The 12637-nt window shown below is 38.4% G+C and overlaps 1 protein-coding gene across 1 annotated transcript in view; it reads left to right on the plus strand.

The window, feature by feature from the left end:
• The window catches only part of LOC136882141 (uncharacterized), a 112638-nt gene that overhangs the window by 26214 nt on the left and 73787 nt on the right, over positions 1-12637 (plus strand). Inside the window, exon 3 of the mRNA XM_068229341.1 lies at positions 3289-3369. Coding sequence (XP_068085442.1) covers positions 3289-3369 — 81 coding nt within the window. The remainder of the gene's footprint in view (positions 1-3288; positions 3370-12637) is intronic.

A 12637-nucleotide genomic window follows, 5' to 3' on the forward strand; every position in this document is an offset into this window, starting at 1 on the left:
CTATCATGTGTAAGGGGCGGAACCGCCTTCAACTTGAATTTTCCTCTGCAGTACAGGCAAATGAGTTCTTAACTAATCCTCTGCATAATACTTTGAAAATTAAGGCATTCATACCCAGTTCTAACATTATGCATGTGGGAATTATTCGTGATGTTGACAAATCAATCACGGAAGACGAGATTCTCAAAAACTTAAATTCTTCAGTACCAGTCAAATCAGTTAAACGTCTCAATCGACGTGTCGTACAACAAGATAAAACGGACTATTTACCTACAGGTTCTGTCAAAGTAACATTTCGAGGACAGGCATTGCCTCCACATGTGTCACTCTATAGTGTGTATATGGAGGTGGATCCGTTTATTTTTCTTCCTGTACTTTGCCGTAAATGTCATAGATATGGTCATCGAGATAAAATTGCAGGGCAAATACTAATAGATGCGGTCGATGCTCTCTGAATCATGCTACTGCAGACTGTCAAGAAAATTTTCTCAAATGTGTTCATTGTAGTGGGCCCCATTTGACTGGTTCTGATTCATGCCCCGAACAACAGCATCAAATCCAGATCAAAAACTTATGAGCACTGAAAACATCTCTTTTCATGACGCCATGTCTAAACTTCACCCTCCCAGTTACTTTCCAGATCGAAACCCGCAACAATTTCCCCCTTTAACACAACCTGTAACTCCTATGACTCGTACGCTTCCTAGAAAGCGAAAATTTACCCAAATTATTACTCATAACCCTCGCCCGGTACCTGCACCCGGATATGATCACGCTGGTTACTTAAATCTTATTCGTACACACCCGGCACCAGATTCCCAACCCCTTTCAGAGGTCTCTACTCCCCATATCACGGTCTCATCGGTACCTGCCACTTCCAGTAACCAATCAGTGTCAGGCAATGTATCCCAGCCCCCGTCAGTAAATACTATCCAACGGCAACGTCTACATTTACAACGGGACATTAGTAGTAAACTTTCCCAATTACTCCAGTTATTGGGTGATAATCAACAGGTATCTCATGTTCTTCACATGTTACAAGATAGTGTACATTCTATGTTCTCGTTCTATAATGACAGGGGCAACTTATATCCTAAAGAGGATTCTTCTGAAACTGGAAGCATCTCCAGTTCCCAACCTCGTCAGTGTACTCCAGAAGAGATTGCTACGAAAAAGCAAGAAGCCAAACTGAGACTGGCAAAGAAGAAAATGGCTGTATCCGTGGCAGCTGATAAACCTGACGTAAATCAGAGGACAAAATAACCTGTTAAACCTTCGTCCATTAAAAGTAAGACATGAACTGAAGGTTTGCTGTATATTTGCTGGATGTTTTGTGTCTTATTCAGTGCTACATGTTTATTTCTTTCTATCTTTGTTGCTAATTTCATACGAACATTGTCTGAGCGACAAATTTTAAATACGGAGATCCAACATAGTTCAAGGAAAAGAAGACTTACAACCCTCTACTTGAAGTTTAGGAATTGTTTGAGTAATTGTTCCCGCTATGTAATTTCTTCAAGTGTATATTGTGTTTCCTGTCGTGTGTCTCATTTAGTGTTCCGCAAGGTTATTTATTTATATAGTTCTTGCTAACTACATAAGAATATTTACTGGGCAAAAATTATTACCTAAGGAGCCCAAAAAACAGTTCAAGAAGAAGAAGAAGATACAGGTGCTTAACTTCGAAGTGTGTAGAGCATAAATTGCTGTATTGGGTGGAATAAAATTTGTCTCTTTTCATTCCCTCAACCCTTTGTTGAGTTAATTCCTTGGACTTTAAAAAGGAAATTAGAAACATGATCAAATGTATAACAACTCTGTCTCACAGTACTTCCTTTGTTTAAACATTTAAATGGGTTTAATATCAAACAGAAATTGCAAAAGCAATGTCAGGTATAATTCAGTAACACTTAGTTAAAACAAAATGTAATCTTGGATTAGTTACACTGATTAGTGCAGACATATGCTGAACATAGGACTGGCATTCTTGAGACAACAATCTGAACTTTTGCTTCTCAATACATATGAAGTCCTGTCACAATGCACAATATATCTGTATTGAACAAGTGGCCATGCAGTTAGGGTCATACAGCTGTGAGCTTGTATTCAGAAAATAGTGGGTCCAACCCAGGTTGGCAGCCCAGAAGATGGTTTTCCGTGGTTTCCTGTTTTCACGCCAGGAAAATGCTGGGGCTGTACCTTAATTAGGGCGACGGTCACTTCCTTTCCACTGCTAGCCCTTTCCCATCCCATCGTCACCAAAAGACCTATCTGTGTCGGTGGAACGTAAAGCAAGTTGCAATATCCCTGTCAGCTGACCATATGTGCTCGTGCCTTCACAAGGAGCACTGATGTCTGGCATACAGGCCCTCTATGATAGTGTACTGTAGATAACCTATAGGTTATGGTTCATGTTGTTTAGGGCTTATGACATCCTTATGAGGTGGCCTGCCCTAATCCATCTCTGGTGAGATACTGTGTGTTCAATGCCCGTTGTCTTCAGGATTGGCCCAGAACAAGTTTGTCACTTGTATTTTGGGTCTCAGTCTCATCCTTGTCTCTTACGATATGAAAGTGATTGATATATGAGCAGTATGGGTAACACCATTCCTAATACAGCCAGATCCTATAGGAGAATGTGTGAAAGAGCTGGTCTGTGTGTACAGCTCAGTGAACATGAGAAAACTGGTATGTAACAGCACTGTCTGGCTGGAAGAGGAAAGCAATGGAAAACTACCTTAGTCTTCATTTCCTTAGTTTGCCTCCTCAGTGACACCTAGCTCTGTACGGCAGCTGATGGCAGAGCTGTTGAGGATCCTCCCTGCCTTCAGGCTGAGCACTTCATATACAAGAGAAAATATGGAAGATACACTTTCCAACTGAGATTTCTTTGCTGGTACAGGATGTCAAAGGTAACAGTGATAAATTTTGAAGTTCTTAATATTTCAGGGTTGGTTTTTTTATAATGAGCAGAATATTTGTAAGTATGTCTGTATGTTTTCCTGATCATTTGGTGTTATTTTGGAAGGTTTTCTATTATATAATTGTTCTACTCTTCAAAAATAACTCTGATCATACAAACAGGTCATTCCTCCACTCCTGAAGGTCTCTTAGTTGTCATGCTTTTATGGATACGTGGCATGGAGATTTTATGACAAATGATAATAAAGATTTGAAACTGAAACTGTCTCATTAACTAGGAAATGATGAATTGTTAAGCCCACTCATATATAAATACATTTCCAGATGTGTCTGAAAAATTAGCCTAATATATTTACTTTTCCACAGGACAATTACAAACTTATATCTGAAGAGATGCATTTGAAAGAAGAACCAAAATCAGAGTTGGCAGTGCCAAGAGAAACACAGGTGAATACATTTGAAATAATCTAATATTTTGATTACATTTTTCTGATAATGAAAATTTTAACAAACATTTGAATAGACATAATTTAGCAACTCCTCATTTTAAAGCAGACATTTTGGAGATCCTTGTAAAGATGTATAGTGAGATTTCCAATATTTTGAAATGATTTTTCATATTTCCTTCATGTAGTGTGAAATTTTAGGCTAGGTATTATATAGCAGCTATTATTGTTCAAAGTCCCTCCACTGCATGGTCTCTGGTGGCTGGTTTCTTCACTGTTACTTCTACTTTACCCTAACTGGATTTAGTCTATGAGCATGGCTATCTTCCTTTTGTCACGTGCCAAAGAGCTCCTACACATTTCTACAAAATATTGATCCCAGATGTCCGTCTTCTTCTAAGTCCTCTTTTGCCTAAATTTTTTCCTCGAAGTATTACTTGTAAAAGACTGTCTTTTTTAGGAGTCCTCATAATGTGATACATGTGTTTCAGCCGGGCTGAATGGCTCAGACGGTTAAGGCGCTGGCCTTCTAACCCCAACTTGGCAGGTTCGATCCTGGCTCAGTCCGGTGGTATTTGAAGGTGCTCAAATACGACAGCCCCATGTCGGTAGATTTACTGGCACGTAAAAGAACTCCTGCGGGACTAAATTCCGGCATCTTGGCGTCTCTGAAGACCTTAAGAAGTAGTTAGTGGAACGTAAAGCAAATAACATTATTATTATTATTATTATTATTATTACGTGTATTTCAGCCTCTTGAGTTAAATTATCTTGATAAGTTGAGGTCGACAGCTCGTTGTGTGGGGTACCCCACTGTCGGCAGCCCTGAAGATGGTTTTAATGGTTTGCCATTTTCATATCATTAATATGCTGGGGCTGTACCTTAACTGAGGCCATGGCTGCTACTCGTAGCCCTTTCCTATCATTTTGTCAGCATAAGACCTGTCTTTGTTGGTGCGACATGAAAATAACCCACAGGAATTACACAACTTGCCATTATATATCCACATCATGAAATTTTGGATCCTTTTTTCTGATGGTAATAAAATGTTTAGGGCTCTACAGTATTTAGTAGGGTTTAGACGACGCAGCACTTTGTTATTCTCTTTTTGCAATTTATTCTGATATCGTTTCAGGATAGGAGTTGCCACAAGCTAATGAAGATGGACTCTGCTTTCTCTGTCCAGCATTTGATTTCAGCACAATGGTCCTATGTTACTCTCTAGTTATACCATATTTTTTACCCTGCCTGCCTGTATGCTGTACATCAGAAAGATTTCTGATGGTGTAGAATTCTTTTTTGCATTGCTCTTGTTGTGTTGAGGACAAAGTCACAATGCTTGGGTAGAGCTTTTGCGAATAGTAGAGAACACTCATTAAAGGTAGGACAGGAAGTGCGCTGTAGTGGAAGGTGACAAGGACTAGGTTCGAGCGTACATAGGAGAGTATAAGTGAGGATATTGTACAATGCGTGCCTTATGAAACATACAATCTCCTCGTAAATTATATTCCTGGAAGCCTTTCACAAATCCTTCCAATAATTACACACATGTAACTGCACATTACACATAACTCAGTATGTTAATCACTTGATAGAAGACTATGGATCACTATATGTAGGCATACTAAATCTCTTAGAGAATGCCCCTCCTACTCTTTCACCATATTCTGTATCTAGGCCTATTTCACTTCCACTGGCATTTCTGTGGTTTTATTACCAGTTTCTCTTGCGCTTTCAATATTGTTTCCATCACTGTCACTATATCTGTCAATTTCACTTCCCACTTTTATGTTTACCGTGGTCCAATAAACTTTCACATGAAATTACAGTTCTTCAAATTTATTTACATTCTCACGAATTTTACTTCCAGTCCTCATTTATAATAGAAGCAATTTGTTCACCATAAATTATAGAGACCAAGCTCGATAGCTGCAGTCGCTTAAGTGCGGCCAGTATCCAGTATTCGGGAGATAGTAGGTTCGGACCCCACTGTCGGCAGCCCTGAAAATGGTTTTCCGTGGTTTCCCATTTTCAGACCAGGCAAATGCTGGGGCTGTACCTTAAGGCCACGGCCGCTTCCCTCCCACTCCTAGCCCTCTCCTGTCCCATCGTCGCCTTAAGACCTATCTGTGTTGGTGCGATGTAAAACAACTGGCATAAAAAAATTATAGAAATGCTTCCATTCTGAACATCACATTTTGTTCAGAAATGTCATTCTTGACACTCGCCCATATCAGCTTAATGTGATTCAGTTCTGGGTGTTATGGAGAAAGGTTTAATACAGTATGACCATATTTGACTTAAATACAATGTATTTTATAAGTGCACTGAAGTGGCTTGTTCATCTTGCTTAATGAATATAACCAGGTTCTCAGCATGTCCTCTTGGAAACGAATTGCAGTCTCTGTCAACCAGGATACAATTTCTCACTTGTTATTGTTTGAGAGTCATCAGTCAATAGACTGGTTTGATGCGGCGCTTCATGTGCCCCTATCCTGCGGTGTCCTTTTCATCTCTAGATAGCTACTACACCTTGCATCTGCTCTGATCTGCTTGTAATATTCATATCTTGGTCTACCCCTACTGTTCTTACCAACTACACTTCCCTCAAAAACCAACTGAACAAGTGCAGGGTGTCTTAAGATATGTCCTATCATTCTATCTCTTCTTGTCAAATTTAGACAAATTGATCTCTCACAAGTTTAATTCCATCTCTTCATTCGTGATTTGATCTACCCGACTCGCCTTCAGTATTTATCTTTAACACTACATTTCAGGAGCTTCTACCCTCTTTTCTTCCCAAGCTAGTTATTGTCTATGTTTTCATTCCATACAACACCATGCTCCAGATGAATGTGTTCAAAAACATCTAAGTAATCCGTTTATCACAGTTTGAATGATGCAAATTTGTTTTCTGGAAAAAGGCCTTCCTTGTTTGTGCTAGCCTGCAGTCTGCATTTTATGTCTAGATTATTTCTGCTGTCATTAGTTTATTTACTACCCAAGTAACAATATTCATCTACTACCTTTAGAAGTTCATATCCTAATCTATTTTTTCCTGCATCAGCTGACTTCATTCTTTGCACTCCATTACTTTCGTTTTGGATTTATTTATTTTGGTCTTGTACTCCTTCCCCAAGACTCTGTCGGTACCATTCAACAATTTCTCCAGGTCTTCTGCAGACTTAGATATAATAACAATATCGTGAGCAAACTTCAGAAATTTGATTTCCTCTCCTTTGATTGCGATACTCTTTTCAAATTCTTCTTTGATTTTGATTTTCTTTACTGCCTCTTTCTTATAAATGAACGTTATAAAGGAGGGGAACCTCCAGTCCTGCATCACTCCCTTATAGAATACTGCTGCTTTCTCACAGTCTTCGATTTTTATCACAGCAGACTGACTTTCCTGCAGATTGCAAATTATTATTCTTTCTCGGCATCTAATAAAGAATGCCTTTTGTTCTTTTAAGGACACTATGTATGTGTTCTTGTCCTTCTTAATTCAATCCTCTAAGATCAGACGTTAAGTCAGGATTGCTTCATGTGTTCTTACATTTCTTCTGTAGCCAAATTGATGTCCTCAAACTCAGTGTCAAATTGTCTTTCCACACTAAACTAATGGTATGATAGTTTTCACACTTGTCAGCACCGGCTTCCTCCGGAATAGATCTGACATCGTTCTACCAAAATCTGTATGGCAGTTCTCCCTTTCCACGTATCTTGCACACTAAAGGAAATAACCTCACGGTGCTGGTTTCTGTTACAGCACTCAGTAATTCCGAGGGTATGCCATCAATTCCTGGTGCCTTGCTTATAATTCAGTCTTTGAAAACTTCTCAAAATCTGACCTCAAAATTGGGACTCCCATTTCATCAGCACCAACAGTCTCTTATTTTTCCAAAACCCTATCATCTACTTCTTTACCTTGATACTGGTGTTGGATATATTCCTGCCATTTTTCTGCTTTCTCTTTTTTTTTTTTTTTTTGCTAGAAGTGTTTTCCAGCTGAGCTGTTGTTGAAGGGATTTGCTTGGATACAGTGGGAAGAATGCACATACGAAATAAGCCCAATCATTGAACTGCAGTTTCATAGAATTATCAGCAAGCTGTTGACTATGTTCCTCCATATCCAGTCCTTTGGCACTGTTGTATCACCCATCACTACTCTTCCTTATCTAGTTTTCCTTTCTCCAAAGGCTTCCTTGATTTAACTGCATGCAGTTTCTACGTTTCCTAGGACCTAAATCCTTGAACATCATTGCACTTATCTTTCAGCCATTCTTGCAAAGATGGTTTTCTATGGTTTCTTAAATCAGGTAAATTCTGAATCTATACTTAATTAACCCATTGGAACCTGACTAATAATCTAACCTGCAGAGACAGAAAACTATTTATTTCCAAAAATTTTGTTTTAATTTTGTATATTGAGGATTGGTCAAAAACTGGCATTTTTTCAAAGCTATATACATCACAGGTCAGTGCCTAACTGGTCATTAACTGCTTCGCATTCTTCAGTAGTAAATCATCATGTTGTATTTTTTGAAGCAGCTCTCCAGATAGACTCAAATACCACATTTTTCACATAGCCACTCACTTTGGACCTTATTTTATGACCCTTGCAAACTTTGCAGGGCCTAGAAGGATGTTTTTTTCCTTTCTGTTGGAGGAATAGGCACTGGAAAATGTCCCCACACATTTGCCTGTAGCCGCAGGTGGCTGTGTTGACTGGGTGTTCTTCCTTTTGTTGTCCTAGACAGGAAAACAGCACTCTGCAACAATCGCTCAGCAAATGCTGTGAGAAATTCTGTATAATGCAGCCACCTGCTAGTAACCTTCATCAACACAAAGTGTGAATTGAAGATAGCCATATCCAACAGATACAGCATTATGTTTTTATAACCCTTGATAGTCCATCGCGTTCCTAGGAAACATGCAAGGACTTGGTCTTGACGATATGCTGCATTCATTTTCCGGTTGTAACTTTCAATACCCTTGGGGTTTTTCACTACTTCCTATCCTCCACCTCATTTTCTTTGAATTTTATCTTCAAAGTCCAAGTCCTTATCAACAGTTGAAAGTAAATGCACATCCTTTCGGTCTTTCCATTTTATGGCGAGAATATTATTAGCATTGATTATTTTCACCATGTTGGTTAATCCTGTCCGTATTGACTGATATTCAAATTTCTATAGAACACATTCCTGTCCTGTCAGTACTTTACATATTTTATTATACTTAATTACCGTACATGTTTCTAGAACTAACTACTCTCTTCTTCAGAGGTGCCAAAATGTCAATAATTCTTGGACTTGGTACATTGGTACAAATACACTTATCAACAGGACAATTATATACAGTATCAACCTTGAAATTTAAAAAAATATTTCTTTGTGTTCCAATTTTACTTACTTACTATGTCATATATTACAGACTTTAAAGGAAATTTTCAAATCATAAGTGAATAATATCTATTAAATTAGTCACTATATGCTGAAATTATAAATCTGCTCTGCTCTTGGTACTGATGTCCTTATTTACATCTACAAAAGAATATAATGTTTCTTTGTGTCTAAATTTCCATTTGCTTTATCATTTAATTAAATACTTGAAATAGAATAATTTTTGATTCGTAAATAAATAAATAAATAACACATATGAAGTTAGTCACTATGTTGAAATTAAATATATATTCTGCTCCCTTCTTGAGAGCAAAGGAGAAATTTTCAAGAAGAGAGCAGAAAATGTTAGCCCAAAAACAGCTCGTATTAGACAAAAATATCAACACGCTTAAGGCTAATGCGACGAAAAATGGGTACAAAACAGGAAACGGAAAATCATAACCATTTAAACATGACTGAGAAATTTCACCCTCCCATTATAAATTTGTCAAAAGCAGTACTAACAGAGCAGGAAAACATGATACTAGAAAAAAGGTTAGAAACACAATTGGCCGAACACGAATATAATAAATGCCACTGCCAAAATGATTATTGAGTCAGAAGTAGCTGTTAATAAAATGCCCCCGGAAATACAAGATGGGGTCAGATTTGATATTAGGAGAAAACTGAACAAAATCTATATATCAAAAGAAGAACATTACCCACTACTAACAATAGAAACCTTAAACATTTTGTAGAACAGGAACAGGTAATAAACCTCAAAAGAAAATTAAAGATAGGGCAGATAAAGGGAACACAACAATAATAATGGAAAAAATAGGTTACACACAAAAAACCAAAGAATTTTTCACTAAGAGCTTTTTTATGGTTACTAAAATATATCCGTCCTAAGAGATACACCGTCTCCTAAAATCAACCCTAAAATATACGTAAGTTTCATTTAGAGAAGAAGAGAAGACAAAACTAATAACTATGAACGCCGGACTGCCAGTAGCGAAAAGTTTTACCTAAGATCCATAAGTCCGGTGTCTCCATACGCCCCATAATCAATTACAGGCCAAGCCCATTATATAAATTAACAAAATTTATCCAAAATTTCCTACGAACGAATTATAATTTTCAATCAAATAAATCTTTGAAAAATACCATTGAGTTAATTAAAATTAATTAATTAAAATACAGCCTTTCCAGACGTTGAATTCTTTCGACATAACAATATGTATCCGAGTGTCATTACTAAGACAATTTTTCCTATTATCCCAAATAATTTAAATAAATATAGTAACCTCAGTCAATTCGAGATCCAAGGTTACATGGAAATTTTGAAGCTAGTAGTTAAGAAAAATTTCTTCCGTGTTAATAATTGCATACATCAGCAGGATGGCTTTGCTATGGGGTCGCCGGGTTAAGGGATACTTGCGGGAAATATACATTGACTATTTAGAGCATACGGCAATTATTAACAATTGTGATTTGGCGAACATAAATTATTGGACCAGGTTTGTAGATGACAATCTCGTTATCCTTGACGAAGGATTTACTGATAAAGGCTTCCCCCTTAACAATGTAAACAATATTGCTCCGCAGATAAAGTTCACTCTGGAATCTGAGTCAAATGGAAGCATAAATTTTCTAGATCTCACGTTAAACAGACTTCCTTCTTCTAATGAATACAGTATTTACAGGAAACCGACACAGACAGCTACTACCATCAAGGAAGATTCTTTCCATCCCAAAGCACACACATGTGCTACCTGCAGCAGTATGGTAGACTGGGCATTCAGTATTCCGCTAAATAAAGAATGTCTAAAGAAAGAGTTACATACAATTCGCTCCGTAGCTAAATACAACGGGTAATAATTTATAGAGCGCATTATCAGTAAAAGCAGATATTGCTTAAGTTAACTTTAACTATAACTTAGAGAAAACTAAACCTGATCATTATTCAGCCTTTACTTTCAATGAAGGTATTTACAGACTTACAAATATTTTGAAGAATCATAACACTAAAATCGCATATCAAACTGAAAATTTTTGAAACAAGTTGTTAAAATTAATTTCTCCCGTTCTCGACGTCACAGAGAAATGTTTCATTCACTTGGATCAGATCTTGAACTCCAATTCAAACCTGTACCAAATCTCAGAAAAAACTAACATTCTCTTTGATTTTTTAATTAAAATCTTTAGGTGTCGATCTTCCAAATAGATGGTCAATATTTAGCACGATACACAATACCCTATCACGTTGCAAACCCCTACCACACTGTTCACAAGACACGCCTTAAACCCCTCCTCCTATGCTCTCCTCCCCCAAAGTGCTCCGCCCCTTCCCCTCTCCCCTCCTCACTACACTCCACCCTTCAGTATCAGTCCGTACCTTCCCACAAACTGTAGTTTCTCAACACGCTGTCCAAGGTGAGCCACATATACCGTATATTACACACACTTTAGCTTGTGCAGGTCCATTACATTTTAATACTTATAATTCTTTCGTTTTGATTTTGCATCAGGCTGATTCAGATCCTTCCGACTGAACTGGGAAATTTTAGTTCATCTATATTACATCAGAGAAGAAGACGGAAGGACAACCGATTACATTTAACCGTTTCTTACTTATACATTTTTTTATACATCATTGTATAATTTTAACGAACACAGTAAGCCATTTGAGACGAGTGTATTGAGATATACTAACGCGTATTTCTACAATTTCTTTACATGAACAAGGTGTAGTCAACTAAAATTGTGTTTCCACTTTGACAACATTTGAATAACAATTGTCTTAAAGGACGGACAAATTAACGCCAAAGGTTCAAATGCAACCGTAAGTATGGCGTGATGTTTGAGTAGTAGCACATATACAGTTCAACAGAAGCAGTGTATCAAGTGATTGTTATAAGTTTTTTACTATTTTATTCAGCACTATTTTATTCAGTATTTTATTGCTGATGGTAACATTTAAATGTCGAAACCGGTAACATTATTAAATGCTGTAAATAATATCTTATACTACTCGTAATTTGTATTGAAGAGGTTGAACCTTAAAAAACTTATCTCTGTGATATGCACCTGCCAACCTTGTGTGTTCGCTCTGTATAGGAAAGGAGTGTTCCCAGCTTTGACTAGCGGCAAGTGCCTGCGCCCCATATTCCCTCAGTCTTGTTTTCCCTGTTGTAGTATGCAGAGTGTAGCCTCGTGGTGATCGTGACAACATAATGGCAGAACGACGCCATTTGAACGCCGTTTTGCAGGGTAGAATACTCGGCCGCCTGGAAGCAGGCCAGACACAGATCGAAGTCACCGTATTCTTGAATGTGCCACAAAGTTTCATTTCCCGGCTTTGGAGACAATTTCGAGACACAGGAGATGTTAGTCGTAGGCCAGTACCGGGTCGACCAGGAGTAACCAGCCCACAGCAGGACCGATATTTGGCCTTAACCTTCTGATGAAATCGCAGTGCATCTGCAAGACAATTGTCGGTGGAGCGCTCAGCTGTCTCAGGGGTTGCCGTTTCCCGGCAATCTGTGTACCGGAAGCTGAGAACAGCAGGTCCGTTTGCCCGACGTCCAGCGGTGTGCGTCCCGCTCACTCCTGCACAGCGACGGGCCCTTTTACTGTGGAGCCATCAACATCGAAACTGGACCGTGAATGAATGGAGGCATGTGCTCTTCACAGATTATTCCCGTTCAGTTTGCAGATCCATTCCCGTCGCACATTAATCTGGGGAGCACCAGGTAGCCGATACAACCACAGGAACATCGTGGAAAAGGACCAGTATGGTGATGGCGGCGTCATGGTGTGGGGCGGCATCATGTTGAATGGCCGTACGGACCTGCACATATTCATGGGTAGTCCGAGGAGCACTG

Source organism: Anabrus simplex, chromosome 10 (genome assembly GCF_040414725.1).
Source record: "Anabrus simplex isolate iqAnaSimp1 chromosome 10, ASM4041472v1, whole genome shotgun sequence".
Lineage (NCBI taxonomy): Eukaryota > Metazoa > Arthropoda > Insecta > Orthoptera > Tettigoniidae > Anabrus > Anabrus simplex.